At 40.2% G+C, this 17,822-nt stretch overlaps 1 protein-coding gene across 1 annotated transcript in view; it reads left to right on the top strand.

Annotated features, from left to right (window-relative positions):
• The window catches only part of LOC130010644 (uncharacterized), a 43,403-nt gene that overhangs the window by 16,294 nt on the left and 9,287 nt on the right, over positions 1-17,822 (top strand). The window contains exons 4-20 of the mRNA XM_056098397.1: positions 168-442; positions 1,629-1,824; positions 3,228-3,337; positions 4,809-5,025; positions 5,589-5,738; positions 7,037-7,146; positions 8,987-9,039; positions 9,669-9,814; positions 10,871-11,131; positions 12,735-12,953; positions 13,717-13,824; positions 14,419-14,520; positions 15,008-15,102; positions 15,815-16,006; positions 16,540-16,605; positions 16,956-17,064; positions 17,644-17,760. Of these exons, the coding sequence (XP_055954372.1) occupies positions 168-442; positions 1,629-1,824; positions 3,228-3,337; positions 4,809-5,025; positions 5,589-5,738; positions 7,037-7,146; positions 8,987-9,039; positions 9,669-9,814; positions 10,871-11,131; positions 12,735-12,953; positions 13,717-13,824; positions 14,419-14,520; positions 15,008-15,102; positions 15,815-16,006; positions 16,540-16,605; positions 16,956-17,064; positions 17,644-17,760 (2,526 nt within the window). The remainder of the gene's footprint in view (positions 1-167; positions 443-1,628; positions 1,825-3,227; positions 3,338-4,808; positions 5,026-5,588; positions 5,739-7,036; positions 7,147-8,986; positions 9,040-9,668; positions 9,815-10,870; positions 11,132-12,734; positions 12,954-13,716; positions 13,825-14,418; positions 14,521-15,007; positions 15,103-15,814; positions 16,007-16,539; positions 16,606-16,955; positions 17,065-17,643; positions 17,761-17,822) is intronic.

Here is a 17,822-nt window from a genome sequence, read left to right on the forward strand (position 1 = left end):
TCCTTTCTGCACCGTCGACAAGGGAGCAACCACGTCAGAAAATCTCGATGAACTTTCTCGCCCAATGCAGGGATCGAAAACCTCCAGACTAGCGAGTCGGCGTCTTATCAACTTAGCCACCGTGGCTCCCAACTGAAGAGAGTACTATAACTGTTTATCTGTTTCAGCTGGTCAGTTACCGACATGTAAACCGGGAATACATGATATAGAGTTTAAATATGACAAAGTTAATATCCAGAAATCTATCGTATGTTTCCCCATGTACGAATTTGATTCATCATCCCTATGTTCCGATCCAGATGATTCTCTGACGTATCTACTCGCCCAGGGCCCACCAGAGTTACCGGACCTGTTCTGTCTTGTTGTGGATTATCAGTATTATCGAACTTGTCTCCGAGTCAACGCCACCCATCGTGATAGAATAACCATGACAGACGCTAGGGTAAGTTTAACTGATGTATATTATGAACAGCTGTACCGTGTGGGAAGGGCTTGAGTTCTTCTTCCATATGTGTTCAACGTACGCTTCAACACCACTAGATGAAGGACTTAAGCCCTCCCCACACTGTACAACTTTTCAGAATAAAGGCAATTAGTAACCCCTTTCCGAACTGATCTAGTGGTGTTGAAGCGTACGTTGAATACATATGGAAGAAGAACTCAAGCCCTTCCCACACGGTACAGCTGTTCATAATATCCGAGAATCAGTTAGGAAAGGAGTTACTAATTGCCATTATGCTGAAAAGTTTCACTGTGTGGGGAGGGTTTGAGTCCTTCATCTAGTGGTGTTGAAGCGTACGTTGAACACTAATGGAAGAAGAACTCAAGCTCTCCCCACACAGTACAGCTTTTCATAATATCCGAGAATCAGTTCGGAAAGGGGTTTCAGTATATTATCTTAATGTACAATACAATTATATAAAGGGCCGTAGCAAATGACATAGGCTATGACGGATGTGGAAGGGATATTGGCCATGGGGGGTTGTAGCAAGAATTATGGACTATGAAGGGCTGCAAACAAGTGATTTGGGCTATGGAAGGTTGCAGCAACTTTAACCCTTCCCGGACAGTGTTGTCTTTATTAAAACAGGTAAATGTGCGACATTTCGACGGTCATTTGTATTACAGGCTTTCAGTGATTTGCTTTAGAGGCTTTTATTGGTCAGACGATTATGGTTGGTAACCAATCAGCAGACAAATAAATGATATTGACCCACGATTTGTTAAAATGAAAGGGGCTACTCGATTGAACGTTCTGGAATTGAATTCTCTCAATTACCAAAAATAGTGACAATCGGGTGAAGGGGGTATTTCGGGCTATATAGCATGCACCGAATGCACAAGAAAATATCTTAACTAACCATGACAGCTGAAACATTTGCGCTGTGCTTAATTACGTCATGATTCTACTCACACCTCCATGTCGGGACTGACGGAACTGTGACAGGACTGAATTCCGAGTCACTCATCTGCAATTCTGTCAGTTCGGAACGTTCTGGACTGGTCATTGAGCACCCCCAAAGTATTCAATTTTCTCCTACATTTGGATGATTTGTGAGAGATATTTTGGACAAAGAGAGTTTTATAGATTCAAACAAGCGTAAAATGCCAATTCCCTCTGTTTTCAGGTAGATGTGTTTGCAGAAGAATATTCAGTATTAGAGAGAAAAGCCCGTTTACAGTTAAATATCATCTTCAACAAACCACCGGTTGTCAGCAAACCTATCGTCAGCTGGATTGTTAACTCAGCAGAGTTACGCCCCTTTGATGTCATAAGCGAAGCAGGTGTCACGAGCTCATTTGATCTGACACCTGGAGAAGTTTGTAAGTTTGAACGAATCGAAGAATAAACGACTCTGCAGGTTTCATTTTGGAATTTGTTGCATAAACATATGGGAGTACAAGACTAAGCTCTTCCAGATGAAATCTGATTAAAATACAGATCTATATTTCGTTTCGTTTTTTTATACTTTCGATGGCCTACGGTACACTACATGAAGATCTGACCAGAGGTCATACGAGCTGCTTTTAACCCTATGACGCTAGACATTTGATTAACCAATCAGCATTGATGTTTCTAGTGAATTACCCACAGTTCCATGCACCACACGCCAGTAGCTCGCCGTAACAGGCCGTTTCATTGGCTAATCCCTCACATCCAGAACATGTCAATGATAACAATACTTCCAGATCCTAGTGTAGTAAAGACAAGTAAAATGAAATTTTAAACTATAAAAAACAAAACGAAATAGGATCCGTGTTTTAATCAAATTGTTCCAGATGAAACAAAATTGAATTTAAAAAAATTTGGTTCGATATCTTACTTTTCTAACCAGACGTACGCCATCTTATCTACGGTCAAGTTTAGCCACTACCCTATACTACTTGTACCCAGGTGTAACGCCTTTGGATAGAGCATGGGGGGTGGGGGGGGGTTGGATGGCTTGAGCATATGAATGGTTATTAAAGGAGCTAAAGCTCTGTTCTTTGGCAACTGGAAATGGGCACAAATGGGTCGCAACGCATATAATAATATAATATGAATGCATATATACTGATTTACATTCAATCCATTCTGCTTTTACCGTGTAATTTCTAATCAGTTATGTTCGGTGAAAACGCGAAGAGACCAAAATGAATGGCAGACGTTAACGTCTGGTTATTCCAGCCTTCATCGACAGTATTCTCATGTGGGACAGTCGTTTCATTACAAATGACCCTCGAAAGCATTCTCCCACGCGATTCGTGTGCCAATTTTAAAATTTTCATTTTGTCTTAAATATTGGATATCCGAAGCCTATCTTTTCGCGGTAAGATAACAACACCAATGTTGATTTAAATTGACCAATGAGTCGTGTTTGCAATGTGTAAGACTGTGGATGATATTAAGTTAGCGACTTGCCTCCTTTAACACCAACCCCTGGACACTACACATTGACGGGCACGTAAAAGAACCGTTGACAGAATTCGAAATAAGGGTAGGCCATAGCGCTGCTGCCCGGGCAAAATTTTCAACATAGAACACTTCATGGCAGATGCCCGTCTTCTCTTATTTCAAATTTCAACTGTCAAGGGTTCTTTTACGTGCATATCTTGTTTTTTTCCCATTCCATCAGAATGACTAGACACCGCCCTTGTCTAGCCGTCCGCCCTGCTCCATTGTCAAGTGCACACGAAACACAAAATGACTGGCCACTAATTCGCACTTGTTGTTTTTTTTGTTCTAGATACAATAGGTTCGACAGCATTGGTGCCATTTATCAATCCCACCGGGCAGTTGGAACTTACCCCACAGACGACCATCTTGGATTTAAAACGACTACAGGTTATAGTTCAGGTAGGAGATTGACTAGTTCATTATTAGAGACGGATTGTTTCAATAGGGATCTTTCGCATCGGTACGAAAACATATATGAAGACGAAAACGTCATCGATTCGTGTGTCGACCCGTAATGAGTGTTCGGCCGGTGAAAACGGTACGCGTGTGGAGAAAGATTCACGTAGGTATGCAAACGAAAATGTTTCTTGTCTCATATATTGAATCTTCCACAATTGTTCGAGGCCTTGTGTGTATTGTTGATTGTGTAGAGTTTGTAGAATGTGCTCAAATGCAATATTCTGCTTGACTTGTTGTACATCTGCTAAAAAACGATTGAAAACTTTGCCTGGACAGAGAAGTTCATGGAGTGGAAATTAATGCCGTCTATCTCGTACCGTACGTCGGATTGCGAAACCGCGTAATGGAGGATACGAAAACGAAAGCGAAAACGTAAACGAACGTATGTTCGTTTTGGTGTTCGTTTTCGTACCGATGCGAAAGGTCTCTATTGACACGGGGATCACGGTGGCTAAGTGGGTAAGGCGCTGGCTCGCTAGCCTGGAGGTCGGGTGTTCGATCCTTGCATTGGCCGAGAAAGTTCATCCCGATTTTCCGGCGTGGTTCCCCCTTGTCAGTGATGCAGGACGGAGGGCCTGACAAGGACAGCTGTCTAGTCATTCGGATGAGACGAAAAACCGAAGTCCCGTGTACACATTGGAGTGCACGTAAAAGATCCCTTGACAGTTGGAATTCGATATAAGAGTAGGCCGTGGTGCCGCTGTCCGGGCAAAATTTCCCTCACAGGACACTGTATGGCGTATGCCCGTCTTCATTAGCCCATTATAGGAGCAAAACAGTAGGACGTTAAACCCCATTTCATTTCATTTCATTTTTCTATTGACACTTAGTAATCGAACTGGACAGGAAACCATTGAACATTAGGATTATTTAAACAAACATTATTATTATTATTATTATTATTATGTCTAGTGTAGGTTTCTCATTAGGCCTTAAAGGGCCAATCTCGATTATATTTTGGAGATAAAATTTCATACATACACGGAACTTTTATTTCTGAGACTATGTTAAAATCGGGATGGTCCCTTTAAATATTATACAAATTATAACTTAGATATAATTATAGTGTTCATCGGCATTTTCCGGCGTAGTTTCCCCTGGTCAGTGGCGCAGGACGAAGGGCCTGACAAGGACAGCTGTCTGGTCGTTCGGATAGGAGGAAAAATCAAGGTACCGTGTACACACTGGCGTGCATGTAAAAGATCCCTTGGCAGTTGGAATTCGATATAAGAGTACATGGTAGCGCCACTGTCCGGGCCAAATGTCCCTTATAGCACCCGCCTTCATCAGCCCACTCGGGCCATACAGTAGGATGTAAAACCCATTTCATTTCATTTCAGTAATTGGCCTAATGCATCTTTAAGGCCGATGCGACTCAACACGACCGATTCATTGAATTTTGTTTTTTTAGGTAACTGATGACGGAATACCAAGTTTATCGTCCAATGTAACGGTACAGGTTACTGTAGCAACATTGAGCTGTCAAACACAGGGGCAAATAACGGTAGATATCCGAGATTTAAACAGTTTGACGTCATCAACGCCAGCTATTACTATTGGTCAGATAGATTGCACGTCATCAACGGGATATCAGCTGGATTACACACTGCTCAACAATCCGTTTTTAGGTAACATAAGTATACGAAACCTTATTCACTAAACAGGGCCCTGTTTCTCGAAATCGTAACTAAAGATAAAATCCCAATTTTAATAGATACATATATTTCCATTTTGATTGGTTAAGCACTAAAATCAATCTAATATTATCCAATCAAATTACTAAAATTTGGATTTTATCTTAGTTAGAATTTCGTGAAACAGACCCCAGAACCGGATTAAGATTTGTTTTTACGTCTGAATAAAACTTATTAGTACTATTAGTACTTAGTACTATTAGTACTGAGTATACGGCCAGAAACCAATTCCTCATACAGTACATATTCATTGAACTCTTGTGCTTTGATCTCTGAAGGCAACCAATCTGTAGAAGGTGATTGGACCGCGATCCCTAAAGTCTACAGCTTAGTGTCAACCTTTCTGGAGGAGAATCATTCATGGACAGTGGCATTTTCCGCAACGTGTATGCATCGACCAATGTTTTACTAGCTTCGTTGTTTGTTTATTCAAAATAAACCGAGATAGCATTGTGGAGGAAACGTGATATTGATATATGTATTTTGTTTCTGTGCAGGTTTGACAGTAAGTTTATTAGAAGGAGGTATACAACTATCACGAAATGGTGACACCTCTATCAATAGTCAAACACAATCCGTAGATGCTACTATTTCTATGCAACGTTTTCCACGTGTTACTTCTGATGTCACATTCACTATTCAAATTGGTGAGTAGTTATCGCTTTTTTTCAATCCCCCGCAAAGAATCAATCTGATTATTATACAGATCCCATTTCGTTTCGTTTTTTATAGTTCATAATTTCGTTTTACTTGTCTTTACTACACTGATTAAAATACAGATCACATTTCGTTTCGTTTTTTATAGTTCATAATTTCATTTTACTTGTCTTCACTACACTAGGCTCTGAAATAGTTGTTAAGTAACTCGTGTTCAGGTTGATGTAATGGATTAGCCAATCAAATGATGTGTTGGGTCAAGTTCTTGTCATCTAGGACGAGGAACTGTGAGTGACATTGGCCGCGATAGAAAACAAATCAAAACAAAAGTAGTATCTCTTAATACCCACTAAAAACACAGACGCTGATACGTTGATTGAGTAACTAACGTCATGGTGTCAAAAGACGCCCTTATGACCCCTGGCGCGATCTCCGACTACAACCGGTCAGATCTGCATGTAGTGGATGCCATCGAAAGTATAAAAACAACGAATCGAAATATAGATATGTATTTTAATGAGATTGTCATTGAATTTAAATTGCCATATACAGCCGCTGTCAGACGTACAAGAGTGGCCCTTGAACGGAACGGAGTCCATATCCCACTGACGTCGGCATGCGCAGAGCGCCAATCATGTCAAGATGGCACTGTGAGTGTGGCGTTAGCTAACTAGCCAGACGGCCCAGGGCTCGACCCCGATGCCGGCCAAAACAATTGCTCTGAGGAAAAGCGTAGAGTCATTCGGATCGCACAAAAAACGATGTCCTGCGATGTAAAAAGAACTCTTGACAGTTGAAAAACGCTACCGTCGGGCAAATAGTCCTTCATAGCTAGCATACTACAGGGCATGTCTAGTTGGAAATTAATGAGATGGGGTTTAACATCCTACTGTTCTGCTACGACTGGGCTAATGAAGACGGGAATACAGCATACATCGTGCAATGGGTGACATGTTTCTCGGGTAGCGGCTCTACGCCCAATTCTTATATCTAATTCAAACGCCATACAGTATGCTATGAAGGACATTTTGCCTGGACAGCGGCGGTACGGCCTACTCGAATTCTAAGGGATCTTTCACGTTCACGCCAATGTGTACACGGGACCTGGGTTTTTCGTCCCACCAGAACCACTGACAAGGGGGAAACCACCCGGAAAATCACGATGAACATTCTCAGCCAACACTGGCAGTGAACTTGTGACCTCCAGGCTAGCGAGCAAGCGTCTTACTCACTTAGCCACCGTGGCTCGGTGTCCGGTTGGTACATTTGTGTCTTTTCTTCTTTGTAGGTTATCTCTCATTGGTTTGGTTTAAACTGACCAATATTACCTGGAACAAGGAATATACCAACACAAGCAGCAACAGTTATATAACTTTAAAACAAAGGGTCGAAACGGAGGTTAGTCTTGTTATGCTGAACAAAGAATAATAATTGTTTCTCTTGATTTAAGAGAGAGAGAGAGAGAGAGAGAGAGAGAGAGAGAGAGGGTCATTTCTGGACAATTCGCTTGCGCGCATGGTCTTTAGCAGTGGGAGGAACCCGGAGGACCCGCTGAAAACCCACTAGACTGGACAGGCGACCCTACTCCTTGTGACGTACAACCGGGAAATCGCAACCACGCCAGTTCACTCAATGACAGACCTTATGATACAACGCACACGCGCTAACCATTCAGCCATCCAACTCCCCCTAACCAGAAGGTCCGGGGTTCGATCCCATTATTGGTCGAGAAAGCTCCCTGGGAATTTCTAGCGTGCTTTCAATCAGACCACTGACAGTTGGAATTCAATGTATGGGTTGACCATAGTGCCGCTGTCCGAGCAAAATTTCGATCATTGCACATTGTAGGACGCCATCTTCATTGGCCCTATCGATGCAGTAGGACATTAAACCTCATTTTATGTGTGTTTTCTACAGGTTGGTTTTCTATGTAGATGACTAAATTAAAATTATAGTATGTTATACTCAATGCAGGAATGAAATGGGGTTTAACGTCCTACTGTTGTGCTCCGACTTGGCTAATGAAGAGGGGCATACGCCATACAGTGTGCTATGAGGGAAATTTTGCCCGGACAGCGGCACTGTGGCCTACTTTCATATTGAATTCCCACTACCAAGGGATTATTTACGTGCACGCTAATGTATACACGGAACCTCGGTTCTTCGTCCCATCCGTCCTGCACCACTGACAAGGGGAAACCACGTCGGAAAATCCCGATGAAATGAAATGAAATGAAATGGAGTTTAACGTCCTACTTTTCTGCTCCTAACCTGGGCTAACCAATGCAGGGATCGAACACCCGACCTCCAGGCTAGCGAGCTAAATCCCGATGAACTTTCTCTGTCAATGCAGGGATCGAACCTGCGTCCTAAACGTATATATCAAATCAGGTGAATGGATCCAGGAGCTAGCCGTAACTCGAATTAAACGTAGACCTTTGCAGCAATATTATGGCCAAATTTCCTAAACGTGTTCAACTACATGTCATAGTACTACTACTGACGACTGACTTAACAGTGTGCGCATACAATCTGATTAAAATGAGTGAGAGAGAGAGAGAGAGAGAGAGAGAAATTGGGTATATCTTCCACTCGACACAAACTAGGTCATTTCGGGACTAACATGTGGTTCAATTTTATTTCCATAATTCGCTTGCGCGTAGGGGTCTTTAGCAGTGGGAGGAAACCGGAGGACCCGGAGAAAACCCACGAGGTTGGACAGGCCACCCTTCTCCTTGTCACGTACAACTGGGGATTTGAAACCACGCCAGTTAACCCAATGACAGACTTACTGATACAGCGCGCACGTGCTAACCACTAAGCCCCCCCCCCTCTGATTAAAATGTAGGTACTATTTAGTTTCTTACTTGCCTTTACTACACTACGATCTGGAAGAGTTGTTATATAACCCGTGTCTGGTTGATGTGAGGGATTAGCCAATGAAACGATCTGTTGCAGCGATTTCTTGGCGTGAGATGTATGGAACTGTGGGTATTCCACTAGAAACATCAACGCTGATTGGTTAATCAAATGTCTGACATCATAGGGTCAAAGGCCGCCCGTATGGCCTCTGACGCGACCTCCCACTACAACTGGTCAGCTCTTCATGTATAAAAAAATGAAACGAAATATAGATGTGTATTTTGATCTGATTGGCCCACTCGAATATTGGGTTAGAATCACCGCTTGTTATGCATATGGTTGATGTATGTTAAGATTTATAATTGACTTGTTACAGATTGTCAAGCTTATCAACAATACTCGAGTGGAGGTTCGTGTCATTCAGTTCCGGTAAGTCTTTAATTTTATCGGGGGACACGATGGCCAAGTGGGTAAGACGCTGAATCGCTAGCCTGGATGTCGTTTGTTCGATCCCTGCATTGGGCGAGAAAGTTTATCTAGATTTTCCGGCATGGTTCCTCTTGTCAGTGATGCAGGACGGAGGGCCTGACAAGGACAGCTGTCTAGTCGTTCGGATGTGACGAAAAACTGAGGTCCCGTGTACACATTGGCGTGCACGTAAAAGATCCCTTGACAGATGGAATTCAAAATAAGAGTAGGCCGTAGTGCCGCTGCCCGGGCAAAATTTCCCTCATAGCACACTGTATGGCGTACATGCCCGTCTTCATTAGCCCAGTTCGGAGCAGAACAGTAGGACGTTAAACCCCATTTCATTTTATTTCTTTAATTTTATCAATTACTATCTTATTTTAGAAGGTATACACCCCTCCTCCCACGCCATCATTCTCCCCGTCCGCCGCCCCGCCCCCTTCTTTCCCCTTTCCTACCCCGCGCTTCATCTTTCCCCAGCCCCCCCCCTTCCCACCCCGTCTCTCGCTCTCGCTCTCCCTCTACCCACCCCGCCCCTTTTTCTCAGGACATGATTCACAATATGAGAAAAATGATTGTTTGCTTTTCAGACCTGATTTTTGGGTTGATGTTGTAGTTGAATCAATTAATGAAACACTGTTGAATCAGAAGAGTAAAATGGTGGTTGATGAAGCTAAAACTGGTTTGATAGGAACCCTGAAAATAAACAAGACAGCTGTATATAACGCAACCGGAAGTAAATCTTGTCTATCTATATAAATAGAATCAATTAAAGATGAAATGAAAAAAATGAAATGAAATGGAGTTTAACGTCCTACTGTTCTGCTCCTACACTGGGCTAATGAAGACGGGCATACGCCATACAGTGTGCTGTGAGGGAAATTTTGCCCGGACAGCGGCACTACGGCCTACTCTTATATCGAATTCCCACTGCCAAGGGATCTTTTACGTGCACGCCAATGTGTACACGGGACCTCGGTTTTTCGTCCCATTCGAACGACTAGACAGCTTTCCTTGTCAGCCCCTCCTTCCTGCATCACTGACACGGGAGAACCACGCCGGAAAATCTGGATGAACTTTCTCGGCCAATGCAGGGATCGAACACCCGACCTCCAGGCTAGCGAGCTAGCGTCTTACCCACTTAGCCACGTGATCCCCTCAATTAAAGATGTCGGTGTGTGTGTATGTGTGTATGTTAGCCCATCACCTTTAGTCACGCCCCCCCACACCCACAGTCACACCCACACCTACACATATATGTGGTATCAAATTAATCAGCAGGACCCATTGAATCGTTAAGGCCATCGAATTGGGCATAGAATCAAAGATGTATGTGTGTGTATGTTAGCCCATCATGCGTCGTCGCCGATATTTCAATAAACTTTAATTTAATTTTACTCTTTAATCTGATGCACCCCACTCCCTTGGACTGAACCAGGAGCCCCCCCCCCCCGCTCTTCGTAGAACGATAGACCGAAGACGTCTATTCTAGCACAATAAATGGCGTCATATATGGATTGTGGGTTAGTGCAAGGTTTAGGGCTAGGTTTAGGTGTTTACATCCCGAGACCTTGACGAAATCTGCAGCCCTTACCCTAACCCACACTTCACATATGACGTCATATGTGCTCTACCGTCTCCGATACAGACCCCCTCCCCCCTCCCCAACACCTCTCTGCATACTCCCTGCACGCCACTGTTTCTTTTTAATTAATATGGCTTCTTGTCGGTTAAAATGAATAAACAATGTATAAAGATGACAATCAAACATTATGACATAACTTTATTATAGGCAGTCATCTATTTAAACCGGCAGTGGATTTTGTTACGAACTTTACCACTAGCATCTACTTCCTGGAAGAGACACGAGTAGTGGTTGTATGTTCCGTAGATTATATCAACCCTACTGGCGGTGTTGACGTCGATTGGACGCTAGATGGCGCTAAGGTTCGACCCCTGAGCACCTCTCGATTCCAGGTATCTACCCAACAGATGTTACCATGGAGAATTAGAAGCACTTTAACAATTAGCAACGTGAAGAGAATAGATACAGGTAAGTATGTTAGTCATTGATATATAAAAACATACCTGTAACAAATAGTGGCACTAATTGGGTCATGTATAGCAAATTCCCCGAAAACAGCCAATCAAAACACACCACTCTACCCATCCGTTAAGACTTTAAAGGGGAAGACCAACGATTTTCAATAAGGTTTCCATAAATAATAAATATATATTTAGAAATAATCCCTCCTATAACATATGCAAAAAATAATTTGCAAGCCAGAAATTAATTTTTATTAATACCGGAAGTGTCGTAGTTGGTTCGACACGCTCACTGGTCACTATAGTAAACATACAAATTTGGAGCAAGTTTAGCGCTGTATTTTGTGATCGTTTCGCCGTTTGGCAGAAAATCTGATGAAAGGTAATCTTTATTAGGATATTAAGAACAAGAACTTACGGTGTTTTGAAGGTATAATATACAACGCGTTTGTGTAAATTAAGTTTCTAAACTGGACACTGTGACACAATTTAAGCCACATGGCTAATTGTTTACATCACGTGATAGCTGGCACGTGACAGATATTAACCGAACACAAATTGGCGACCTATTCGGCTAGCGACCTATTTGACCGATCCAGCTGGCAACCTGTTCGTTGGCAACCTATGTCTTAATTATCCCAGATTGGGAAGAACAGTAGACGTTAAACCCCAATTCATTTCATTTCATTAGTTAGTGAGCCGGGGATCACGTGGCTAAGTGGGTAAGACGCTAGCTCGCTAGGCTGGAGGTCGGGTGTTCGATCCCTGCATTGGCCGAGAAAGTTCATCCAGATTTTCCGGCGTGGTTCTCCCTTGTCAGTGATGCAGGACGGAGGGGCTGACAAGGAAAGCTGTCTAGTCATTCGGATGGGACGAAAAACCGAGGTCCCGTGTACACATTGGCGTGCACGTAAAAGATCCCTTGGCAGTTGGAATTCGATATAAGAGTAGGTCGTAGTGCCGCTGTCCGGGCAAAATTTCCCTCATAGCACACTGTATGGCGTATGCCCGTCTTCATTAGCCCAGGTTAGGAGCAGAACAGTAGGACGTTAAAGTCCATTTCATTTCATTTCATTTCTGTTAGTGAGTCAGCTCCGTATCCATCGAGCCACTTGGGCTCCTTTGAATTTTACTCAATCTGATTAAAATACAGATCTATATTTCGTTTAATTTTTATACTTTCGATGAAGATCTGACAAGTTGTACTCGAAGGTCGTGTCAGGGGTCGTACGCGCAGCTGTTGACCCGATGATCTCAGACATTGATTAATCAATCAGCGTTGGCGTTTCTAGTGGTTTACCCACAGTTCCGTGCATGGCACGCCAAGAACTCGCCATAATAGACTGTTTAATTGGTTTATCCCCCACTTCAACCAAAACACCGGTAATATAATAACTCTTCCAGATCCTAGTGTATTAAAGACAAGTAAAACAAAATTTTGAACTATAAAAAAACGAAACGAAATAAGATCTGTGTTTTAATCAGATTGGATTTTAATAGAAACTTTGTACTTTTTTTTAAACTATAAAACCAGTTCGGGTTAGCTTCTGCGTTGCCTGGAAATGATGTTTTGCTAAATTACCGACTGTTCTATTTCATTTTATTTATAGGTGAACTATCATGTCGTGCACGTGATGTAGCGGGTCGGATCGCTCACACAGAAACACGATTAGAAGTTTTATCTCCCCCTGTGGTTCGGATTGTACCCAATACACCCGCTATATTTGTTCAGACGGGCACAGAGATAACGTTAACATGCGACGTCGCAACTCCAGGCGTTAAAACGTCTTTTACCTGGCAGAGTAGTGCAGAAAAAAAGGTCACAGCAGGTAAGTAGTAGTGCAGTCTATACAGTTTGTCTGTCTATATGTTCAGAGTCTGCCGCTACATTAGGGATGACATTTCAGCTAGACATCTGGTTAAATTCAATTTAATCTTTCAAAATTCAATTTAATCTGGTTAAACGCTATTCAATCTGATAAAACTCAATTTAATGTGGTTAAACTCAATTTAATGTGGTTAAACTTTATTTAATATGGTTAAATTCAATTTAATATGGTTAAATTCAATTTAATATGGTTAAATTCAATTTAATATGGTTAAACTTTATTTAATCTGATTTAACATTCCTTAATCTGGTTAGATTTGTTCTGCTCAAACTCTATTTAAACACAATCATATCTGGTTAAACTCAATTTAATGTGGGTAAACTCAATTTATTCTGGTTAAACTCAATTTATTCTGGTTAAACTCTATTTAATCTGATTTAACTTTGTTTAATCTGGTTAAAATGTATATAAGGTGGTTAAACTCAATTTGATCTGGTTAGATTTATTCTGCTCAAACTCTATTTAATCTGATTTAATTTTATTTGATCTGGTTAAACAAAATATGCAGTGGTTGAACTATATTTAAGTTGGTTAACTTAATTTAAGTTTGTAAAGTTCAATTTAACTTGGTTAAGCCAATTTATGGTTAAGCTCAAATTGAGCTTGTTACCTTTTTTTTAATGTTGTTAAACTCAATTTATAAGGAATTTGTAATCTTTAAATTGATTAAGAATTTGCCTATCTTTACAAACATGTTCTTCAGGTCAAAACATTACACTAACAATCAGCCAGGATACCAGTTTAACTTGTAATGGTACCAACGAAGCGGGTCAAGGTCAACCAAAGACAACCAAGATCCTCGTTATACCAGGTATTGTCAGCCATCTTATAGCCTATCTTCCAATCGGTATTACGATTACATTCCTAGAGTCGTGAATGTTGTTCTATTAGCAAAAGCAGGGACGCAATGCAAAAAACAAAAAAAACCTATTATAGAGGTCTTGACAAATAAAGAGGCACTTGAATCGCGTGAATTAGTCCCGAAATGACCTAGTTGTACTGAGAGGTCGCGTCAGGGGTCATACAAGCGGCTTTTGACCCTATGACATCAGACATTGATTAATCAATCAACGTTGACGTTTGTAGGGGTTTTACCCACAGTTCCGTGCCGGGCCGTAACATACCGTTTCATTGGTTAATTCCTCACATCAACTAGAACGTCACCTAGTGTTGTGAAGACAAGTAAAACGGAATTTTGAACAATAAAAAAACGAAACGAAATAGGATCTGTGTTTTAGTCAGATTGTAAATTAGCCTTTTTCCTGAAGAAATATGAATCATTCACAGAAAATTATAGTATAAATTTGTCAATCTTTATGAATTTTGGATATGGTTTGTAAAATATTTATATCTATAAAATATCTTTCCTTGTCGGTCACTTATTTTTGCCAATAATTTATTCTAGGTGAAGTCACATGTCCAACAGAGTCTGATTCTAGAAATACTCCATGGTTACAAACAACACCCGGTTTTACAGCTGAACACCCATGTCCTACTGGATATACAGGTATGATATAGTCACCAATATCCAGTAACTGCGTGATTGTCAATTAGTGTAATTATGATTTCGTTCCACTTTGCTTTTGGCAGAAATGGAAATGCCTGAAAAAAAATTCTTTGTCGGGTGCCAGTATACAGGGCTTCGGTACTCTACATATACCATGCTGCCGTTTTTGGTCCAAAATTTGTTTTTCATAAACATGTTTTTATATGTTTATGGCTCGACCAAGCGATTAAACGGAACGACATAACATTTAAGTTTTGTGTGCAAAGATCGATTTGGAGGTAGGCTACATTGAACATTCATGAATTTGTGGTATTGACTAACCAAAGGCTTACTAAATCCAAAATTTGATAAAAAAAAAAATTAAAAGCAATGATCATTGGGCAAACTCAACAAAATCAAAACAACAATTTACGCAGGTGACAAATTACATCCAACGTTTTTTTTTTAAAAAAAAAAGAATAAAATACGATTATTTTTTAAACTGTAGGAATAGCGTCACGTGTCTGTGATTCTGAAGGAAAGTGGGAAGAACCTAATTATGATTCGTGTATTCAAGATAAAGTCGTGGAAATACAAAACACGGTAAATGTAGAAATTTGTAGTCAATCTGATTAAAATACAGATCTATATTTCGTTTCGTTTTTTTTTACTTTCGATGGCCTGCACTACATGAAGATCTGAACGATTGTAGTGGAAGGTTGTGTCAGGGGGTCATAGGATCGGCTTTTGACCCTATGACGCCAGACAGTTGATTAACCAATCAGCGTTGATGTTTCTAGTGGGATACCCACAGTGGTGTGCACCATACGCCAAGAACTCGCTGTAACAGACCGTTTCATTGGCTAATCCCTCACAGCAACAAGAACGCGGCTCGTATAACAACTCTTCCAGATCCAAGTGTAGTAAAGACTGGTAAAACGAAATTTTAACTATAAAAAACGAAACGAAATAGGATCTGCGTTTTAATCAGATTGATTTATAGTTTAATATGTTTTATGGTTCCTAAATCATTTTTTCCGCTGACCCCTTTAATCGCACGGAACCCTTTAATCTCACGGAACCGCATATTCCGGAACCCAGAACAAACCCCGTCAGGTAATAAGGTCTACGCATTCAGATAGGACCAATACATAGTTCGGTTAACATGTAATGGCCATTTAGATAGGACCAATACATAGTTCGGTTAACATGTAATGGCACTATCAGGACGTTCTCAAGAAGTTCATGTAGATAAATTTCATGGGAAATAGATTTTAAATACATAAATTATCTGATGTTTGCTTATTCATTTCAGATAGCCAAATTAGAGGCAGGAGTATTTGTAGCCGAACCGGAAGAGCTGGTTGCTAACTTAACAGACATTGCAGAGCGCCCTCTCGAAAGGAATGAGATAATCACTATGACACGCGCAATATCCGCGCTAACAACAATTAAATCAAATATTAACTCTACAAGACGACAAGAAAACACGAAACAGTTCGCTATGGTAGGTAGAGGAGCTGTACCTTGTCAAAGACGTGTTTTGAAATATATGTGAACAACTAGAAACTCTGAACAATAACGATGATAAAAATATGTACATTTCAGATCTTTTTTGAGTGGTATTTAGTTTGGTGTATCGAAGCGTTCTACGGCGATACGCTCGTCTTTATCAAGCAAATGACATTTCGCCGATGATATTCTGTTCTTATCAAGCAAAAGACGAACGTATCATCGTCGAAACTCTGCATGTTAATAAACCAGTAATAGTTTTTAGTGTACAATTCAGATGTTATGATCGATGGCTGTGGGAGTTGGTGACCGGATGGATTATAAGGCATGTTATCTATGCTCCCCGGTTTCGGGAAAGGGGACGTAACATATAACGAAAAGTTGAAGAACACAGAATATCGGTAGGGGTCGCCCTATCACGAGCCCCTCTCCCATGCCCACTGCTAAATATCCCCGCACACAAATGAATTTTAATAATAAACATAACATGTACGCAATATTAAAATGTTTTTATTTTTCTTGTTGCAGCAATCACTTAATTTGGTTGGTAATCTGGTTGATTCAAAACATAATCTTACAGGTGTAGATTCAGAGGTAAAGTAATATTTATATTACTATGTAATCAGATGTTTAGTAATAATTATATTATCATGTAATCAATGGTATAGTAATATTTACATTATTATGTAATCAGTGGTATACTATTTATAGTATCATGTAATCAGTGGTATAGTAATATTTGTATTATTATGTAATCAGATGTTTAGTGATATTTATATTATCATGTAATCAGTGGTTAATTGTAATATTTATATTTTCACGTAATCACGGCTTTAGTGATATTTTTATTATCATGTAATTAGAATTTATATATACAGTAAAATCCAGCAGATCACAGGCGAGTTATCGATCATATTCAAATATTTAGTTTGTGTACTTTTCAGAATACTAGCGTATCTCTTTTGTTGCTTGATACCATGGATCAAGTTAGTTCTTTGTGGGGGAATACATTACCAGAAGGATCATCAGGAACCATTACAGCCAAGAATATAGGTAAGATAAACATATCATCTTTTACACCTTTAATACCACTAACTCTAACCCCACCTATACGCGTTTACTTATTATGTATAATTATTTGATGTGTATACTTATTACATACATTATGTATATGTATTATGTATGCTTATTACATACATTATGTAAAGTATTACGTATGCTGTTATGTATACTTATTTCGTAACTTATTATGTATTCTGTATACGTATACTATTATGGATACTTATTATGTACAATATGTATTATACTTATTACATACATTATGTATACTTATTATGCAATATGTATACATAATATATAATATTATACAATATGTATACTTTACATATATTATGCATACTTATTAAATACATTATGTATACTATTATGTATATTTATATGTTTAGTCAATAAATATATAAATCTATATTTTGCATTTAATTTAAGCCTCGATTAAAGACTTTAAAATTAAAATTTTAAACTATTTCCATCTGATTTGCTGGACGACCCAAAAAGGAAAATATAGACCAGGTGGAAAGAAAGTATTTTAAGATATGTATTAATGTACCCTTTTCTTAATTCTATTTATTTTAGTTTGCACAGTGGGCAAAACTGACCCGTTTAACATAAGTGATGTCATATATCCTGCTAACCAGTCATCACCTGGTGCCTCGGCACAATTACCAAGTTCTATCTTCAGATCAGAATCAGGTAAAGAAAGTGGTGTTGGGGTCATTCAACGACGGAGTGGCCCATCCATGGCGTGATCACCC

The sequence above is a fragment of the Patella vulgata genome, chromosome 2 (genome assembly GCF_932274485.2).
Source record: "Patella vulgata chromosome 2, xgPatVulg1.2, whole genome shotgun sequence".
NCBI classification, from domain to species: domain Eukaryota; kingdom Metazoa; phylum Mollusca; class Gastropoda; family Patellidae; genus Patella; species Patella vulgata.